Here is a 21,682-nt window from a genome sequence, read left to right on the forward strand (position 1 = left end):
GTACAGAGGGTCAGAGGGACCTTGGTGTACATGTACATAGATCTCTGAAGGCAGCGGAACAGGTAGATAAGGTGGTTAAAAAGGCATATGGGATACTTGCCTTCATTAGCCGAGGCATAGAATATAAGAGCAGGGAGGTTATGATGGAGCTGTACAAAACGCTGGTGAGGCCACAGCTGGAGTACTGTGTGCAGTTCTGGTCGCCTCACTATAGGAAGGATGTGATTGCTTTGGAGAGGGTGCAGAGAAGATTCACCAGGATGTTACCTGGATGGAGCGCCTCAGCTATGAAGAAAGACTAAACAGGCTGGGGTTGTTTTCCTTGGAGCAAAGAAGGCTGAGGGGGGACCTGATTGAGGTGTACAAAATGATGAGGGGCATAGATAGGGTAGATAAAGAGGAACTTTTCCCCTTAGTAGGGGGGTCAATAACAAGGGGGCATAGATTCAGGGTAAGGGGCAGGAGATTTAGAGGGGATTTGAGGAGGAACTTTTTCACCCAGAGGGTGGTTGGAATCTGGAACTCACTGCCTGAAAGGGTGGTAGAGGCAGGAACCCTCACAACATTCAAGAAGCATTTGGATGAGCACTTGAAATGCCATTGCATACAAGGCTATGGACCAAATGCTGGAAAATGGGATTAGACAGGACAGGGGTGGATGGGCGGCGTGGACACGATGGGCCGAAGGGCCTCTTTCTGTGCTGTAAAACTCTATGACTCTATGACTAATCATCTATAACATTCTCAAGTACTTACAGACAAATAGTATCCAAGACTCAAGCGTGGCAACAATATAACTTCCCAGACCATGTGTGGCTGTAGGTCTGTGATATACAGTAGTTTACTTTACCGCACTTACTGTGCTTTACTGCACTTTTACTGCAGTTGCTAGGTACCAAATATCCACTAGGTGGCGGCACACAATGGGATTCGACCCAAATTACTCAAACCCCTGAATTAACTTGAAAACTAACATAATTCCTAAAGAAAGACAGCACACTCTGGTTTTTAATTCCCCCACTGCTACCTTGCTCTATTGCCTTCTCTGCTGACATTTTTATTTTTTGCTCTCTTGAAACCTCCCCCCCACTAATTAGTTTAAAGCCCTCTCTGCAGCCCTAGTTATTCGATTCGCCAGGATTCTAGTCCCAGCACTGGCCAAGTGAAGTCCATCCCAACGGAACAGCTCTCTCCTGTCCCAGTACTGGTGCCAGTGTCCCATGAAGCAAAACCCATTTCTCCCACACCAGTCTTTGAGCCACGCATTTAACTCTCTGATTTTATTTATTCTCGCCAAATTTGCTCGTGGCTCAGGTAGTAATCCAGAGATTATTACCCTTGCGGTTCTGCTTTTTAATTTGGCCCCTAGCCGCTCATACTCCCTCAGCAGAACCTCTTTCCTTGTCCTATCTATGTCGTTGGTACCAACATGGACCACGACAACTGGATCCTCCCCCTCCCACTCCAAGTTTCTCCAGCCTTCAGGACTCTTGCTCTCGGCTGCAAAGAACCCTATCTATCCCCCTAATGATACTATCCCCTACCACTACAACATTTCTTTTTACTCCCCCCACTTGAATGGCCCCTCATTCCACGGTGCTGTGGCCAGGTTGCTCATCCTCCCTGCAGTCCCTGTTCCCGTCCTCACGGAGTAAGAGCTTCGAACCTGTTCGACAAGAGCAAGGGCTGCGGCTCCTCCAACACTACCTCCTGGATCCCCGTACCTGCCTCACTCATAGTCACACCCTCCTGTCCCTGATCACGGACTACATCTGAATTAGTTAATCTAATTGGTGTGACTACTTCCTGGAACAGAGTCCAAGTAACTCTCCCCCTCCCTGATGTGTCGCAGTGTTTGAAGCTCGGACTCCAGCTCATCAACACGGAGTCGGGGTTCCTCGAGCAGCCAACACTTACTGCAAATGTAATCACTGTGAACATCAATGGTGTCCACCAGCTCCCACATATTGCAGCAGTAACACATCACCTGCTCTGCCATTCTATGTAATTAATTAAATTTATTATTATTATTTTTAAATACCCTCTGCCCCGATTCTAGATGATGAATATCACACTTCTATTTAATTGAACTTACCAACTTATAAAGGCTTAAAAGGGAAGGAAAAGTACTCACCAACCAGCCAATCACCTACCAGCTTTCTGGTGACGTCACACTTCGATTAATTTTTACCTCTCTCCTTCCCTCTGAGTTCCGAGTTCGGAGACTGGTAGGCCTACCTGGGTCTCTGGAGCCTTTTATAGCCCCGCTGCTGCCGCTGAAATTCCCGCCGACACACTCGGTTGACAGTGGCTAGGCAATGGCAAACATTTAAAGATCGCATGGATGAACTACAGAATTTGTTCATCCCAGTTTGGCATAAAAATAAAACAAAAAAGGTGAATCAACCGTGGCTAACAAGGGAAATTAGGGATAGCATAAGATCCAAGGAGAGGACATATAAATTGGCCAGAAAAAGCAGCAAACCTGAGGATTGGGAGCAGTTTAGGATTCAGCAAAGGGAGGACAAAGGGATTAATTAAGAGGGGGATAATAGAATATATGAGAGTAAGCTTGCATGGAACATAAAAACTGACTGTAAAAGCTTCTATAGATATGTGAAGAGAAAAAGATTGGTGAAGTCAAGTGTGGGTCCCTTGCAGTCAGAATCAGGGGAATTTATAATGGGGAACAAAGAAATGGCAGACCAGTTAAATACATACAGGAAACTTTGTGTTATCTGGCACCAACGGGACCGAGCTGTTGCCGTCCCATCAAAACTGCCGGACAAACCAGCGCTAATGTTAAAACATACGGAGCTTTTTGAGCTCCGTATCTAGCAACAAACCCTGTTGCTTAGCAACAGCTTCTAAACAGTCGGCCGTAGCTTGCAAGCATCTCTGTAGCTAAGCAACAGCTTTAGCTAGACCTTGCCGAGCCTGACTGGTGGAAAAAAAGCAACGAAAAGAAAAAAAACTTACTGAACCGACTCCTGAATTTTGCCGGTGGATCGAGCATTCCGGACAGTTAACCTCCGGATAAACCCAAGTTTCCTGTACTTTGGTTCTGTCTTCACAAAGGGGGACACAAATAACCTCCCAGAGATGTCGGGGAACATAGGGTCTAATGAGAGGGAGGAACTGAAAGAAATCAGTATTTGTAGGGAAATGGTGTTAGGGAAATTGATGGGATTGAAGGCCGATAAATCCCCAGGGCCTGATAATCTACATCCTAGGGTACTTAAGGAAGTGGCCCTAGAAATAGTAGATGCCATTGCTGGTCATCTTCAAAAATTCGATAGACTCGAACAGTTTCCTTGGATTGGAGGGTAGCTAATGTTATCCCACTATTCAAAAAAGGTGGTAGAGAGAAAATGGGGAATTATAGACCGGTAAACCTGACATCGGTAGTGGGGAAAATGCTAGAGTCCATTATAAAAGATGTAATAGCAGAGCACTTGGAAAACAGTGACAGGATCGGACAAAGTCAACATGGATTTACAAAAGGTAAATCGTGCTTGACTAATCTACTGGAATTTTTTGAGGATGTAACTGGTAAAATAGATAAGGGAGAACCAGTGGATGTGGTGTATTTGGACTTTCAGAAGGCTTTTGATAAGGTCCCGCATAAGAGATTAGCGTGTAAAGTTAAGGCACATGGGTTTGGGGGCAAGGTACTGACTTGGATAGAGAACTGGTTGGCAGACAGGAAGCAAAGAGTTGGAATAAACGGCTGTTTTTCTGAGTGGCAGGCAGTGACTAGTGGGGTACCGCAGGGATCGGTCCTTGGACCCCAGCTATTCACAATATATATTAATGATCTAGACGAGGAACTAGATGTAATATCTCCAAGTTTGCAGACGACACAAAGCTGGGTGGGCGTGTGCTGTGAGGAGGATGCCGAGAAACTCCAGTATGATTTGGACAGGTTGGGTGATTGGGCAGATGCATGGCAGATGCAGTATAATGTGGATAAATGCGAGGTTATCCACTTTGGTGGCAAAAACATGAAGGCAGATTATTATCTGAATGGCAATAGATTGGGAGAAGGGGAAGTGCAACGAGACCTAAGTGTCCTTGTGCACCAGTCGCTGAAGGTGAGCATGCAGGTGCAGCAGGCGGTTAAGAAGGCAAATGAAGCCTATCCTGATTTAAGTTGTTTGACATTTTAATTCAGTGAGAATTTCTGTGAAAACATATCAAGTCGCAGAGTTAACATTTTAGAAGACTGATTATGACATAAATGCCTTTTAGAAGTTGTTATTTACACAAGAAGCACCTCAAAAGTATGATGAAACAGGTCGATTCTTGTCTTGATGGGGACAATCAAGAAAATTAATTGAAGGTCGTTTGGGAATACCTTCAACTGTAAGATGCATTCCAGTTGCATAGCACGGCATCTTTGATGTCTGTGCCACGTAAGATTTTTTTGTGTTGGCACCATGGATGGGTTCATATCCGTACTGATGTAAGAAAGGTAATCTTGGATCTTTTTCACTAAAACTGCAGAATAATTAAATAATGCTTGGAAGTCTGCTCTTCCGCCTTTTTGTCATTCCATATTGCTGAGTGGAGGGAATATAATATATCACATCACCAATGTTCCCTCTAAGGTGCACGGGTGCAGCGATCTGTAAGGTCCCGCGCACTCAAATTCCCAGGCCGCGCAAAGTGGAGAGCTGGTGCGGAGGGGGGCGGGGTCCAACAGCCAGAGCGCGAGCGGCTGCAGACAGCGCGGAATAAAATGCCGCTGGGGGCTGGGCAGGGGGGAGAGTTTCATCTGATTGGCTGTCAGCTCTTAGACGCGCCATCAGTTTGTGTGGATTGGAGGAGGAGACCACGTTCTGGGCCAGGGCTGGGTAGGAGTGTCGCGTGCTCTAAGCATGGGTTCAGAGCAAATGGCTCTTTGTGCAAATGTAAGACATGCAGACTGAAATAAACGAGGGAAAAGCCAGACGTTTTTACTGAGAGCTGCCAATGAGAACAGTGCTGCCCAGAGAGCATCCGCTTGGGTGAGCCATGCCGGCAGTAAGTCTCGGGCTGCTCCTCTAACGCAAACCCAGCTCCCAATAGCAGATTTTAAAACTCCATCAATTTTCGCCTGATTTAAATGTTGGAGGGTTTCAATACTTTGGGTCAGTCTTTACGAAGGAAGACACAAAAAACCTCCCTGGGATATCGGGAAAAATAGGGACATTGGCAAAGGAGGAACTGACGCAAATCAATATCTCTAAGGATATGGTGTTAAGGAAGCTAAAGGGATTGAAGGTGGACAAATCCCCAGGGCCTGATAACATGCATCCTAGGGTACTGAAGGAGGTGGCCCTAGAGATAGCGGATGCACTAAGGATGATTTTTCAGAATTCATTAGACTCGGGAACAGTGCCGATGGATTGGAGGGTAGCTAACGTTACCCCACTATTCAAAAAGGGGGGTAGGGAAAAAGCAGGTAATTACAGACCTGTAAGCCTTACATCAGTTGTGGGCAAAATGCTGGAGTCCATCATTAAGGATGAAATAGCGGAGCACTTAGCAAATGGGGACAGGATAGGACAGAGTCAACATGGATTTACAAAGGGTAAATCGTGCTTGACTAATCTATTGGAATTTTTTGAGGGAGTAACTGGTAGAATAGATGGGGGAGAGCCAGTAGATGTGGTGTACCTGGACTTCCAAAAGGCCTTCGATAAGGTCCCACATAAAAGATTAGCATGGAAAATTGAGGCTCATGGGATAAAGGGGAAAGTTTTGGCGTGGATAGGGAACTGGCTGTCAGATAGAAAACAGAGAGTTGGAATAAACGGCTCATTTTCTGAATGGCAGGCAGTAACAAGTGGGGTACCACAGGGATCTGTCCTGGGCCCCCAGCTGTTCACAATTTACATTAATGACCTGGATCAGGGAGTCGGATGCAGCATTTCCAAATTTGCAGACGACACTAAACTAGGAGGTGGGGTGGGCTCAGAGGAAGAGACCAGGAAGCTCCAGAGCGATTTGGACAGACTGGGCGATTGGGCGGATAAATGGCAGATGCACTATAATGTGGACAAGTGCGAAGTTATCCACCTTGGGTGCAGGAACGGGAGGGCAAATTATTATTTAAATGGCAATAGATTGGGAGAGGGGGAAGTACAGAGAGACCTGGGTGTTCTTGTACACCAGTCACTGAAGGCGAGCATGCAGGTGCAACAGGCGGTCAAGAAGGCAAACGGTATGCTGGCCTTCATAGCAAAAGGGTTAGAATACAGGAACAGGGATACCTTGCTGCAGCTGTACAGGGCACTGGTGAGACCACACCTCGAGTACTGTGTACAGTTTTGGTCGCCTCATCTGAGGAAGGATGTTCTTGCCATGGAGGGGGTGCAGCGGAGATTCACCAGGCTGATACCAGGAATGGCGGGAATGACCTATGAGGAGAGACTATGTAGTTTAGGGATGTACACACTGGAGTTTAGAAGATTGAGAGGGGACCTCATAGAAGTGTATAAAATTCTGACAGGTCTAGACAGACTGGATGCAGAAGGAATGTTTCCCTTGGCGGGTGAGAACAGAACTAGAGGACATAATTTAAGGATAAGGGCTAAACCATTTAGGACAGAGATGAGGGGGAATTTCTTCACTCAGAGAGTGGTGAACCTGTGGAACTCATTGCCACAGAGGGCAGTGTACGCCAGCTCATTAAATATATTTAAGAGGGAATTAGATATATTTCTACGGGCAAAAGGGGTTAAGGGTTACGGAGAGAAGGCGGGGACGGGATACTGAATTAAAGGATCAGCCATGATCTCATTAAATGGCGGAGCAGGCACGAAGGGCCGAATGGCCTACTCCTGCTCCTATCTTCTATGTATCTATGTATCTATATAATAGAATTCTGATTTTTGCAGTGAGGTGAAAGGATTATTTTATAAAATGCCACATTCCCCAAAAAAGTTTAAAAAATAAATACATTATTTTTTAAACAGTTGTGCAGTGGGGAAGAAAATGCATTAAAATGCAACAGTATGGTGATTTGTGTTGAATAGCACAAAGCTGTCTCACTTCAGCCATAGTTTCAAATGCCAGCAACTGTTCTGTGAAACAGTGTGAGTGGATTTTAATGGCGAACTTTACAGCAAATATCCAAAATTGAGATTATTTGCAATACTTGATAAGATTTTATGAAGTATGATTTGGGATTTGCTGATGACTAGTTTTATTTAGTGATGTTTGTCTACTATTTCTGAACTCTGATTTCTATAATACATTTTTTTCCAGAGGATTACCCTAATGGAACCTGGCTTGGGGATGAGAATAACGCTGAGATGCGAGTCAGATGTCCTATCACGACTGCTGATATGCTACATGTTGCCACAAATTGCAGAACAGCTGAAAAAATGGCATTGACACTCTTGGACTACCTGTTCCATCGTGAGATACAAGCTGTATCCAATCTCTCAGGGCAAGGAAAACATGGCAAAAAGCAGCTGGATCCTCTAATGATCTACGGAATTAGATGTAAGCACTGTGATATTTATTTATTTATCTATTGTTAAACCACTATTTTCCACATTCATTTTTGTTATAGTTACATATCTCCAAACTCGCTCTTGCAAGGAGAGCAAAGGTACAGTTGGTTCCAAAGTTTTTGACAATTTTGACCTGTTGATTAGGTAGTAGAAGGTATACAGGTAGACTACCCTTTATCCGGACTTCCGAAAACCGAAACCCTCTAAAAACCGAAGGTTTTTTCGTTCAGCGTAAGTCGTGCGTACGAACGAAAAAACCTTCGGTTTTTAGAGGGTTCCGGTTTCGGAAGTTCGGATAAAGGGTAAGTCGTGCGCACGACCCCCCCGGCCCAGACAACCGCCGACCCCGCCAGCCCCGACAACCGCCGACCCCCCCGCGGACCCCGCCGGCCCTGACAACCGCCGACCCCGACAACCGCCGACCCCCCCGCCGGCCCCGACAACCGCCGACCCCGCCAGCCCCGACAACCGCCGACCCCCCAGCGGACCCCGCCGGCCCCGACAACCGCCGACCCCCCCACGGACCCCGCCGGCCCCGACAACCGCCGACCCCCCCGCGGACCCCGCCAGCCCCGACAACCGCCGACCCCCGCCAGCCCCGACAACCGCCGACCCCCCCGCGGACCCCGCCGGCACCGACCCCGACTGACTTACGCTGAGCGTCAGCGTAAGTCGTGCGCACGACCCCCCGCCGACACCCCCGCCGACCCACCTTCCGAAGTCCGAAATTCTCCTTTATCCGAAACCTCGGGACCAGCCGAGTTTCGGATAAAGGATAGTCTACCTGTACTACCAAAATATGAGACAGAAAGTATGTTTTCCATGATGGCCATATTACCCATCAACTTCTCCGCAGTAGCAAGTGTAGACTGTTTGCTATTAACACAATTTAAATGTACAGTTATAACAGTGTGAAGGGTGTATACCGTGACCAATACACAGCAGTGCATTGTTATATATTTCTTCATAGTTTAGGTGCGTTAGCCAATTTGATGATAAACTTCTTTACGTTATAAAGGAAAAAAGCTATTCAGTTCTGGAAAATTTCAGAAAATTCACATCATTTTACAACCAATGTTCCCTCTAATTTTTTTTTGAACTCCTTTCAACGCGACCTTTTTGTCCGTGAGCAAATTTTACAACAACAACTTCTAGAATAGCAACAGCAATCACTTAAAAGCGTATATACAGTACAGGAAACTTTGGTTTATCCAGAGGTTGTATGTCCGGAATACTCGATCTAACGGCAAAAATCAGGAGCCGTTTTCGATAAGTTTTTTTAGTTCTCGTTTTTTTTTTCCCCAGTCAGGCACGGCAAGGTCTGTAGCTATAGCAACAGCTTCAGCTAGAGACACTTGCAGCTGCCTCTTTAGAAGCTGTTGCTAAGCAACAGTGTTTGTTGTCAGATACGGAGATGAAAACCTCCGTATGCTTCAACATTAACTTTGTATGTCCGGCAGTTTTGATAGATCGGCAACACGCCGGTCCCATCGGTGCCGGATATCACAAAGTTTCCTGTAATGCCATATTGCCACCCCGCCGTCTCAAATCATGAGACAATCAGACAAACTCTTAAAAATCATGAAATCATTTGCTCTTTTTTGGTTTATAAACCTCATTAGTGGCTTCATTTAATCTCCAACAGGTCACAGCTCTTACAAAAACTATATTACACATGTCTCGTGTTAGAATTTGCTCTGTCAGGCTGTTGGGTGTCCCATCAAGGTTAATCATAACATCTCGGAGTCATTGTCCGATTAGGATATGCTAATATTGGAGATTAGTCGGGACAATGGGTGAATAGGAAGAAGCAGATGAGTTGGCAACATCCTATGTGAGGTGTTAATAGCAGATTGGCCAGGACAATAGAGGCACCGAAGCTAACATGTTGCAGCTATTAACAAGGTCACATTAACTTTCTGGGATTGTACAGATCATCTCCTGTTCCTTTGTAAATTCAGACAGGAAACATCAGGTTAAATTGATTAGCAGTTAAATCAACAAGGTGGCCATTATGTCAGGGTCTGGAGGTTTGGTGAGAAGAAACCTTGCATCAGTATAAAGTCCAACGCCTACGGAAGCCAAGCTTGATCACATTTGGTCTCCTCTCTCTTCTCCTTTAAGAGCCTCCTGAAAATCCAAGTCTTTGGCCAAGCCTGAAATAACCCAATCCTAATATCCCCTTCTTTGACTCTGTGTACATTTGTACCTGATCACCCCTCTGTGAAGTGCCTTGCGGTGTTTTTCCACGTTAATAGTGCTATACAAATGCAAGTTATTCTGAATACACAGTTTGTCCGAACAGTTATATGGTAAATAGCCCTTACCCTGCTGAATAAACCGTATCTGCAAGCCCCACTCGCTCACTCACTTACTCTCACACACACAGATACACACTCATTTACAGATACATGCCACACACTCACACACACTGATCACTCCTCGCCCTCTTGAGCTCTTGTGAACATATTGCCACTTTTATAAGGTTGAATTGAGAGGAAGAAAGGACTGGGCAGAGGTGCGTGCGAGAGAGTAACTTCCATTCCCAAGTGCCCCCTTTAAACTTCGCCTCCCCCTTAAGTTTGGGCCAAAGTCTCTTTCAGAGGGCAGTCGTTTCTCATTCAGAAAAAGCAAATCCCCACATCATACTGCCTGGATAGGCCATAATGCTTGTCAACTCCTGGCAGGCACAATAAACGCTAGCCCCACTCGCAACATCTGCTCCCAACTCCCATCTGAGCTAAATGAGACGGAGAAAGCAAGGAACAAAGAGAGAGAGAGGGAGAAAGGAAGGAACAAGGATAGAAAGGAAGAAACAAGGATAGAAAGGAAGGAATGACGGGAGGAGAAAATGAAGGAACGAGAAGGGAGAGGAAGGAAGGAACGAGGAGAAAGGGAGAAAATCAAGAAACAGAGGGAGAAAGGGAACGAGAGGAAGAAAATCAAGGGATGATATAACCTACTGCTCTGTAGATCTTAAAGGTCCTATGCTCGGTTACGATTTCTTTTCTACAATCACTGGCCCCAACAGTCTCTGTGTGCTCAGTTGCTGGGCGAGCTCCTCGGCGTAAACTTTAAATAGCAGCGCTGGATCCTTCTTCTCCAGCAGCCTCTATTTCTCCACAACTTCCTCAAGGCTCAGTCCGACCCACTCCACCTCCTCTTTGGGAATCATGAACGCCTTATATTTGTTATACATGAGCTCCCGTTTCTCTTCATCGTCAGGGTAAAGCTCAGCGTCCTTGCGAGCGAGTCTCAGCGGCATTGCATGTTTCAGATCCATCCCCACCTTGGAATTCAGGTCGACCTTTGGAGCCTTGTCATTGTTGGCATATATGAACCCTTGTACATAGCCCTCTCCTCCCCACAACCCACGCTGTGACTCGAGGGTGGGGGTGGGGGGCGGAAGTAGATGGGAATCGGTATGTCTTGCATGCATTCTGGTTGCCCGGTCTTAGGGTTCCGTTTGGTTTAAAATGAACGGGCGTGGGCTCCTGGGTCTCGTTGAGGGAGCGGAGATAATGGGCCGGTAAGCGTCCTTGGATCCCCTGCTTCAGCCACAGGGTTTCCCAGATCATAGACGGGTACTTGTCGAGCGGCATGATTGCAGGTGTCGGGATGGGGCAGCCTGTACCATCTAATGCAGTGGTGGGCTATTATTTGGACTGAAGGGCCACTTAACAAGTTTTGGTGAGCTGTTGAGGGCCGCACACCAATGTTCCCATTAAGCTGTGCAGCCGCGTTGTCGCGCAGCGGTCTGGAGGTCCCGCGCAGGGCAGTCAGCGGCTTTTAAATCAATAGCTGTGTAATTAGTACAGGAATGAGCACAATTAAATTGCTCACCAATTGCCTAACGAGCAGAAGGTGTTAAGTTAGTGAATAAATCTGTTAACTAATTTACTAATTATCAGTTAGTATAAATAATCAGTGTTAAATAAATAAATTTGAGATAATTAAAATACTAATTAGTAAACACATCAGTGTTGCATTAATTAGTTAGGTGGCAGTTAATAACTAGTTAACCGGAATCATTCATCAGTCACCCCATCACTGGGGGTTGGGCCTGGGCTGAGGGGTGGGGGATGGGCCTGCGCCCTCCCCGCTGCTGCACTCGCCACCGGTTTAGGGGCTGCGCTGCCATCAGTAAAAGATCCTTCCCCGGTAGCCCACAGGAGCCTGAAGAATTTCTGCAATATGGGTACAAACTTGTACTTTCTCTAACATTGTCCAATGCATGACAGGCTCTGAGTGACGGTGATTAATATCACACCGACCAGTGAAAATGGTACTCATGTTGGTTGGTCACTGAAACAAATGATACTGAAACTATAGCTGCTGTGTTCCCAATGAAGTAAAAAGTCCCAAACTCCCTGAAAGTCTTTTGCAAAGTTAATCTGTCTGAAATTCTGTTCACTTTCATAGTGATACACGGAATTCAGCTTTACTACATTAATGGTCTGGGATTGATAGTTGCACTGGGGACACCGGAATTCTTCTGTGGACTATGCATTACTACAAATCAACATTTATGCTGCCATGAGCGCTGTGTGCAGGCATGGTTACACGTATATGCATGGCTCTGTTGTCAGAAATTAAGGTTGAAATGTTTTGAGAGTTGGCAGGAGCTCCCAAACTCTCAAAGCTTTAAAAAAAAATCCTTCTCCTTCAGTTTATAATATGTCCAGGTAAACGGAATCCCTCAGCGCTTTTTAAACTCAGCTCGACATCACACTGGCATTTCAATCCATACAGAATCAGAGGGAACCTGACTTTGGAGTTACAACACCACTTTTGCAGCAACTCTTTCAGTTAGAGTGATGCTAAAGTAAAGCATTAAGGTACCCCATTGAGAAACAGCTTACATGTTTTGACTAAAATTAGAGTGCAGTGGGATTGATGATCCCGACCGCCTCCTGTCCACCTCAGCCGCTGGTCTCCGTATCTAGTAGGTTTTATACTAATTCGGCTGTAATCATGTGCATCTAGTCCAAAGTTATATTTTTCAACATGCTTTTTAACACTTATAGGTCATCTTTTCCATAAATTTGGAATCACTGAATCGGACTGGTACAGAATAAAACAGAGCATAGACTCTAAATGTCGAACAGCATGGCGCAGAAAACAGCGTGGACAAAGCTTGGCAGTGAAAGGTTTTGCCCGAAGGACACCCTCATCTTCAGTTATGAGTGGAACAGGTACAAAAATAGATGGTGTAAACATTACCAAAGAAAAATATTGTTTTGAAACTTAATAGTATTTCAGCTAGAGACTGTGGGGAAAATAGTGTGGAAAAAATCCTCTTGCAAGAAATTTAGAACTTTTTTTTAAACCCTGGTCAATTTTCCCACTCTTAGCCCATGGGAACTGCAGCCAATTATAGACATTCTACACTACCCCTGGCTGAAATCCGCCAAATCAGTGCAAATTGTGGATCCCTCCTGAAATCTTCCTGGTCGAAATGGTTCAGTTATTTAGTGAAACTGATAATATGATGTATTATTAGCATTAATGTGTAGGCTGAGGCCAGTGTGTGGCCAAAGCACCCAATGTGTCCAGTGCAGCTAGCCAACATATGTAATATAGGGTACCTGTGCACAAACTGTTGACAAGGCTCATTAAGATCCCACATTTTATTTAAATTAGGGAGCCTCTCCATTAAGCAACTGGAGCACCTGAGCAACAGTCCAGTTGCACAGCACCTGTATAGAATGGGCACTGAAGAGCTGGCTCTGTTAATAAATGAACTTTACAGGCATCCAGCAGCATTTTACTGCTTGCCTGGTGCCTGAAATTCCAGCTCCACTTCTCTCCAGCCCATCATTAGGAGTACCAGAAAAATATTTCAAGTGTGCTGACCTTATGTTATCAAATGAGATCAGATCTACAAGCAGTGAATATACCACCCTCTGCTCCATCCAACCTATCCCACACAATAGTGATAATATATACACTCTCCACTCCATCCAAAACCATGTGATCTCCTGGGAAAGACAATGGCCCAGAAATTCGGGTCGGGGGCTTCCCGCGGGTGCAAGCCCCCGACCTACACTTAACGAGCGCCGACAGTTGAGCTCTGGGCCTGCGTGGAATTCCTCTCCGGGGCCTGGCCCAGAGGCCGGCGCGCTGTGCTTGCGTGTCCCAGGGGCATAGTTAGTGCGATGCGTCCCCTGGGATCACGTGAACCATGGGCAGCCAATCGGAGGACGGAAAAGCCCATTCATAAGATTGACAGAAAGACCTGTCAAAACGTATGAATGCTGAGGGCCCAAAACAGTAGTTAACCTTCGAATAAATTTTAAAAAAATGACACTTTTTAAATAAACTATAAATTACATTAAATAACTATTTTAAACAATAATTTACATTTTTGAAAAAAATAATTTTGTAAAAAAACGGGGCTAAAAATAAACTTACCTTGCTTTAAAGTATTTAAAAATAATAAACCTGTGGAAAAAATGTTTTAATTTTAATTAATTGACCACTTACCTTTTAAAATGCAGTCCTTACGCCTGGTTTTTACATTTCTAAAATCTAAAGACTTACCCTCACGGAAAAACCTGTAATAAAAAAAAAACAAAAAAACGTAAGTTCAAGGCGCACACGCAGACTCCCGCGCGCACGCGTTCGACCTATGAACCCCTTTGTTCAGAGGATCGGAAATGCCGGTTTCCCGCGCATGCGTAGTGCATGCAAGAAACCGGCACTTCCATCTGGTCCACGCGTGAGTACCCCGTGCGTACTCACACGTTGGGACCCGAATTTCTGGGCCATTAAAACAGATTAAAAACCTAGGCCGTTTTGGGGGTAAAAAAATCTGGGAAATTCCTCTCTGACCCAGCTAAACGATCAAAACTAGTCCAGGAAATCATTCTGGCCCTGAATTCGCAGCAGCAGCTACCTTTTGTATGACGTGATGTCTGCCTCAGCCAGAAACAGGTCCAGCTCTCGCTTGAAGGATTTCCACGAATCTGCGTCCACTGCACGAGACGACAGCCTGTTCCAGAGGTCCACTATTCTCTGGGCAAAGAACCACCTCCTGACATCTAACCTAGATCTGGTCTCACATAACTTTAAATTGTGACCCCAGTCCTCCCTAATCTAAATAATTGGAACAAACTGTCAGCTGGAACACAATCTATTCCCTTCATTATCTTATAAACCTTAATTAGATCACTCCTAAGCCTATGCTTCTCTAAAGTGTAGACTCCCAACCCTTTTAGCCTATCTTGATAACTAAGATGCTTTACACTTGAAATTAGTCTAGTGGCCCTCCTCTGCACTCTTTCCAAAGCCTCAATATTACCCACCATCTGAGGAGACCAAAACTGGACACAATATTCCAAGTGATGCTATGACCAAGGTCTTGTACAAGGACAAAATAGTGTGCCTTGTCTTATAATCAATTGCCCCGTGAATGCACCCCCACACCCTATTTGCTCTAGCTATCGCTTCACGGGATTGCTCATGTACCTTTAGAGATGTATGCACTAGATTGCCCAGATCTCTCTCTTTCTCCACCTTCTTTAATGCTTGAACATTCGCCCTGCCCACATGCATGACACTGCACTTTTCCAAATTAAACATCTATTTGCCAGTCATGAGCCCAATGTCCCAACAGATCAAGATCTGCCTGAAGCCGTTGAGCATTGTCAACAGTCCTAATACTGGCACAAATCTTAGTATCATCTGCAAATTTGCAGATCGTGCCCCCAACACCTACATCTAGATCATTAATAAAAATAGTGAAGAGCAGTGGTCCATACACTGATTCCTGTGGGACACTACTGGTGACCCAAATCCACCTATAACTACTTTTTTCCTACATCCTTCCAGCCAGTTCTCAATCCAGCTCAATATATTACTAATACAGAGGCTTCAATCTTGTAGAAAATCCTTTTGTGCAGTATCTATCAAAAGCTTTTTGGAAGTCTGAGTAGTCAATGTCTACTGGGCTTCCCTAATCCACCATCTTGGCGACTTCTTCAATAAATACAATCCGATTGGTACAACCTGACCTTTTTATGAAGCCATGCTGGGTGTCCCTAATACAGGAAACTTTCTTTTATCCGGCACAGACGGGACCGACGTGATGCCGGTTCATCAAAAATTCCGGATAACCGAACGCTATAGTAAAAGATAGGGAGAGCTGACAGCTCTGTATAAAGCAACAAACCCTGTTGCTTAGCAATAACTGTAGAACAATGAACACAAGTTTCAAGCGTCTCTCTAGCTTAGCAACAGCTGCAGCCACACCCTTGCACAGCACAGATGGAAGAAGGCAAATAAATATGAAGCAAAACCTACTCCTGAATTTTGCCGGTTAACTGACATTTCCGGTTATTTAAGTGCCGGTAAATCGAAAGTTTCCTGTATGTCCCTTGCTAATGAAGCAATCATACATTGCATCCCTAATGATTCCCTCAAGCATCTTTCCTATTACTGATGTCAAACTAATGGGCCTATAGTTACCTGGGTCCGTGGCGTTACTTTTTTGAAAGATGGGGATTACATTAGGCTCCTTCCAGTCTATGGGAACCATTCCAGAGTGCAGTGAGCAATTAAAAATATGACATGTGTTCCATCTCCCTGAGGAACCTCAGGTGGAAATTGTTCGGCCTGGCTGCTGTATCTATTTTCAAGTTCTTAATTCTATCAAAAACAATATGTTCATCTATTTTCACATTACCAGTTTTATTATTAAAATCATTCAAATCTAATAGTCAAGCATCATCTTCAGGAGTGAAGACCAATGCAAAATACTCATTTAATATTTAAGCCATACACAGTGAGTCCTTTGTAACCTGTCCTTGAACATCCTTCAATGGCCCAATACAGTTTTTGACAGTTCTGACTCTTCCTATAACTGAAAATCTTTCCCCATTACTTCCACAATTGTCTACAATCCTCTTTTCGATTAGCCTTTTAGCTGATCTAATAGCAGCCTTTGGTTTCTTTAGCTGTTCCTTTTACTCAACTCTATTTAGTGAGTATTAGATGCCTTTAATTTATATAAGCATTTTTGTTTACAACTTATTTGTCTTTGTATATAACCAGTCAGCCACCTTGACACACTCCCTTCTTTTGACTTTGGGTACATATTTGTCTTCTACATTTTTTTTATCTTGTTCTTTAAAACTTTACATTTGTAATCTATATCGGTCTCATCACCACCCAGTAGGGTTGGCCAATTTACCTGTTCCAACTCATTTTAGTGACGTTTTCTCTTCTGTAATCTGGTACCAGTTATAGATTCTCAGTATCTTTAGTTCTATCAGCCAATTGAGACTGTATAATGTTGTGGTCGCTATTGTCCAGATGTTACCCCACATTGTGCATAGGCACCTGCAGCGCCTAACAAGCAGCAGTCCTTGAGGCACTGCCACATTATCAGCCTTATTGTACATTGCACTGAAAGTTTTCTTGCTACACTTAGATGTACCATTATGACACTACATTATTTCACTTATCTTCCTGTATTTTCACGTGTATACAGTACCTGCACAGAGAAGTCATCCAAGAAGTGTTAGAGATTCATTTGTGCCATCATTAATTTTCCCACTAAGTTGCTCCACTGCCTCCCCTGGAGTTTCATTCCTAAAATGTTGACAAACATAGGACTCCTTCTTGGTTCAACATTTTACAACAGGGTGAAAAAGAGATTACATACTTGGTCTATTGTTTGATGTCAAAGCAGCAGATAAATTGTGAAATAAAATACATCAGGTAGGAACTTCCTGCAGCCATCAAATTTCCCACCAAAATTTTGAGGATGCGTGAAATGGACGAGAATGCAGCATTACAAATCCCTACACTTTTTCTGATCTGCTGTAATTGATTGGACAATCTGGTGTAATCGATTAGAAAATCTAGGCATTAACAACACTTTATCATGTCTCAGAAATCTTTCAAAGTGAATGAATTACTTTTGAAGTGCATTTAAATAAATATCTTAAATAGGGTAAATGAAAAATACAAATAAATGTTTTAATGGATTTCATGCAATTGGCAAGAGGCAGATTGAGAAAATAGGAAAGCAAATATAAAAAGCTGCTAATAAAGTAATCCAGGAAGAAAAGTGAATATTGGAAAAATAAACTGCTATGAATTTTGGGTTTGAAAAAAGGTGATTTGGAGGCTTGTTTGTGGTAAAATAATAAAGAATGAGGGATCTCTTGCAGATACAAGAAGTAAGATAGCAGGGGATGGAAAAGATATTGGAAACTTTAAATTATTTTACAGCAATTATAACATTAGAAAATGCTAGAATTGCCCTTCTAGGAGTTGAAGAGAATTCATGGCAACACAAGTAATCAAAAAGCCATTGTGAATGCCCCAGGGGATAAGCATATCAATTGATGTGCTACTGTGCCAAACATATGAGAAACATCTTACAATTGATACCTACTCTGTGCTAAGTGGGGAGGATCTCGGCCAACGTAACAGTAAGGGTGCTACAGTTAACTTCAGTGGTCCTGGGCTAGGGAGAGGAAGAAAAAATGGGGTTTATAACCCTCAGCATTATGCAGCGATCTGTGTTGATAAGTGCACGTGTGGTTGTCAGGCAAGGACACCATTGAGCTTGGCTCCACAGTCTTTTGACCCCGGTGCTACAGTGCTAGGGAGAGTAAAAAAAGATAAGCTGCGGTTTCCACTCCTGATCATTGTCTGATGTCCCCAGCTGGAATGTGTGATGTTGATTGAAGACAAGATTGTGATTTTGCCATCGTCAAATAACCTGCCAGCCATCACTGTCTTGGCTCAGGCATGAACAATGGCCACTTGAGTAAGGTATCTTAGGGCTGCCAGTGCCGTATGAAACTGTACCCAAACATTGGTCACAGCCTTCTGGAGAAGAGGGAAGAATATTGGCAAAGAGGAAAAATGAAGTGGTCATTGAAAATTGGAGCACTTAAATATTCAGATAGCAACAGAACCTGATGGAATGCATTGAAAATGCTTAAGGAAATAAGAGTTGAAGAAGGGGAGCTCTGAAATATTTCACAGCTCCATAAGAACATAAGAAATAGGAGCAGGAATAGGCCATACTACCCCTCGAGCCAGCTCCGCCATTCAGTAAGATCATGGCTGATCTTCTACCTCGACTCCACTTTCCTGCACTGTCCTCATATCCCTTGATTTCCTTAATATCCAAAAATCTAGCGATCTCTGTCTTAAATATACTCAACAATTGAGCCTCCACAGCTCTCTTGGGTAGGGAATTCCAGAGATTCACCACCCTCTGAGTGAATAATTTCTCCTCGTCTCAGTCCAAAATGGCCGACCCCTTATTCTGAGACTGTGACCCCTGGTTCTAGACTCCCCAACCAGGGGAAACATCCTCCCCTGCATCTACCCTGTCAAGCCCTGTAAGAATTTTGTATGTTTCAATGAGATCACCTCTCATTCTTCTAAACTCTAGAGAATATAGGCCTAGTCTACTTAATCTCTCCTCATAGGACAAACCCCCCATCCCAGGAACCGGTCTGGTGAACCTTCATTGCACTCCCTCTATGGCAAGTATATCCTTCCATAGGTAAGGAGACAAAAACTGTACACAATACTCCAGGTATGGTTTAACCAGGGCCCTATATAATTGCAGTAAGACGTCTTTACTCTTATACTCAAATCCTCTTGTAATAAAGGCCAACATACCATTTGCTTTCCTAATTGCTTGCTTTACCTGCATGTTAACTTTCAGTGATTCGTGTACAAGGACACCCAAGTCCCTCTGAACACCAACAGTTCCCAATCTCTCTCCATTTAAAAAATACTCTGCTTTTCTATTTTTCCTACCAAAGTGAATAACTTCACATTTCTCCACATTATATTCCATTTGCCATGTTCTTGCCCACTCACTTAGCTTGTCTATATCTCCTTGAAGCCTTTTTGCATCCTCCTCACAACTTACATTCCCACCTAGCTTTGTATCATCAGCAAACTTGGATATATTACATTTGGTCCCCACATCCAAATCATTGATATCGATTGTGAATAGCTGAGGCCCAAGCACTGATCCTTGCGGTATCCCACTAGCCTGCCATCCTGTAAGCTTTTTATTTCGACTGGCAATAAATTGACAGCAAAACCAATTCTTTTGGAACAATTTGGAATAAATTTATTAAACACACAAACTTTTGCAAGTTTATTAAACACACACACTCATGCAGATCAAAACAATAGCCTACTGGTATTTATGGACTCTACTCGATTACAACACGTAAGGTAATGGGTTAGATTTACACAGACTGGTACTTCCCTGAGTTAAGCCATGCACGCGGCCTTTTTCCTTGCTTCTTGGCCTGGTCTGTAGAGTTCCTTGCTTCTTGGTCTGGTCTGTAAGAGGGAGGGCTTCTTGTTCTTCCATGTGGTCGTCCAGAGAGAGAGAGAGAGCGAGAGAGCCTTTGGGTTCCTTGTTTTATATCTTTTTAAGTCCATTGTCTCTACTCTAAATTGCTAAGACCCCATGATTGGGTCTTAGATTCATGGCACTTCTTGATTGGCTTTCCTTTGAACATGTGTCTGTCTGCAGTGGCTGGTGCCATTTCTTGCTTAAGCTAATTGTTGACACCTTTTAGTGGCTCTTGAGTTTCGATGGTGTCTCTGTGGGGGGGTTATCCTGCTATGCAGGTTTCCTTTGTTAAGTTTCGTGCCGTTGCCTTACCCAGGGGAGATCCATACACATCAAATTTATCTTGATAAAGGGTTTTGACCCGAAATGTTGATTCTAATTTCACTCCACGGATGTTGCCTGGCATGCTGAGTTTTTCCAGCATTTTCTGTTATTTCAAATTTATCTTTATTGCATACATCTTATATTAATAGTCTCGAGTCCATCACACATACAAAACATATATTTTTATTCTTACAGATTCCCCGCCTTGAGGGGGAAATATCCTTATTGACCCCTCATTTGGTTTATCTCCTCAGGGCTCACATATGGTGGTTCAGTTTCCTAAGGAGTTTTCTCAGGTAGCAGATCATGATGATCCCCACCACGACAATTATGGCTTGTGCCAGTATCATAAGCATTGAGAGAGTTCTGAGCCAGGGGTGTTGTCTTACATTATACATTGTTTCCCACCATGGTCCTATGGGAAACAAGATCAGTGTAGTATTTACTCTTTGGCAGTTTTTAACTGGTTGATATGATACCATTTCTTGTACTTAACGCCCTTTTCCCCCGGTAACTGAATCAAATAAACGGCGGGGTTCAATCTGTCGATAATCGTATGCGGTCCCCACCACCTGGGCTCAAAGGCATGCTCCTTTTCCCCATAATTTGGAATCATTACGGTGTCCCCCACCTGATACTCAAAGGGACGTACTTTCTTGTCAAAGAACCTTTTTAATTTGTCTTTTTGACTTCCCCAATTTCGTGGCCACAAATCGATCCATCTGATCGGTGTGATCTACCACTTGTTCCAGCCACTTGCAACTACATGGTTCCATTGTCAAGGGGCTCATCCCTGTTAGTGTTAGCTGGCCTGGCGTTCTCATGAGTTTCCCCGTCATGGCTTGATATGGGGAGACTCCTGTTGTTTTATGAGGTGTGGACCTCATTGCCATTAAGCACATTGGCAGCATGTAAGCCCATTAGAGAGTTAAATGCGTGGCTCAAAGACTGGTGTGGGAGAAATGGGTTTTGCTTCCTGGGACACTGGCACCAGTACTGGGGCAGGAGGGAGCTGTTCCGTTGGGACGGGCTTCACTTGGCCAGTGCTGGGACTAGAGTCCTGGCGGATCATATAACTAGGGCTGTAGAGAGGGCTTTAAACTAACTATGGGGGGGAGGTTCCTAGAGAGCAAATAATAAAAATGACAACAGAGGTGGTCATAGACTTAGGCAGCAGTGGGGAAATTAAAAGCCACAGCGTGTCAGGAAGGGGCAGAAGGTATGGAGTAAAAGATAAAGTAACAAAAAGGGCAAAAGCAGGAACTAAGTGTCACAAAACATATTTGAAAGTTCTCTATCTGAATGCACGTAGCATTTGTAACAAAATAGACGAGTTAATGGCACAAATAACTACATATGGGTATGATCTTGTGGCCATTACAGAAACATGGCTGCAGGGTGACAATGCCTGGGAATTAAACATACCAGGTTATTTAACGATCAGGAAGGACAGGCAGGAAGGAAGGGGAGGTGGGGTGGCTATGTTAATAAAGGAAGGAATCAC

At 44.1% G+C, this 21,682-nt stretch overlaps 1 protein-coding gene and 1 pseudogene across 7 annotated transcripts in view; one reads left to right on the forward strand and one right to left on the reverse strand.

The window, feature by feature from the left end:
* The window catches only part of banp (BTG3 associated nuclear protein), a 354,489-nt gene that overhangs the window by 149,885 nt on the left and 182,922 nt on the right, over positions 1 to 21,682 (forward strand). For 6 of the 7 annotated variants that reach the window (XM_085991608.1, XM_085991609.1, XM_085991611.1 and 3 more), the window contains 2 exons: positions 7,255 to 7,494; positions 12,533 to 12,699. In XM_085991608.1, coding sequence (XP_085847734.1) covers positions 7,255 to 7,494; positions 12,533 to 12,699 — 407 coding nt within the window. Of the gene's footprint in view, positions 1 to 7,254; positions 7,495 to 12,532; positions 12,701 to 21,682 lie in introns of all 7 variants that reach the window. The other variant, XM_085991606.1, reaches the window with a different exon arrangement.
* LOC147116558 (large ribosomal subunit protein bL28m pseudogene) lies at positions 9,196 to 11,254 on the reverse strand (annotated as a pseudogene).

Source organism: Somniosus microcephalus, chromosome 6 (genome assembly GCF_052327205.1).
Source record: "Somniosus microcephalus isolate GS21.2 chromosome 6, FLI_Smic_1.0, whole genome shotgun sequence".
In the NCBI taxonomy this organism is placed as follows: domain Eukaryota; kingdom Metazoa; phylum Chordata; class Chondrichthyes; order Squaliformes; family Somniosidae; genus Somniosus; species Somniosus microcephalus.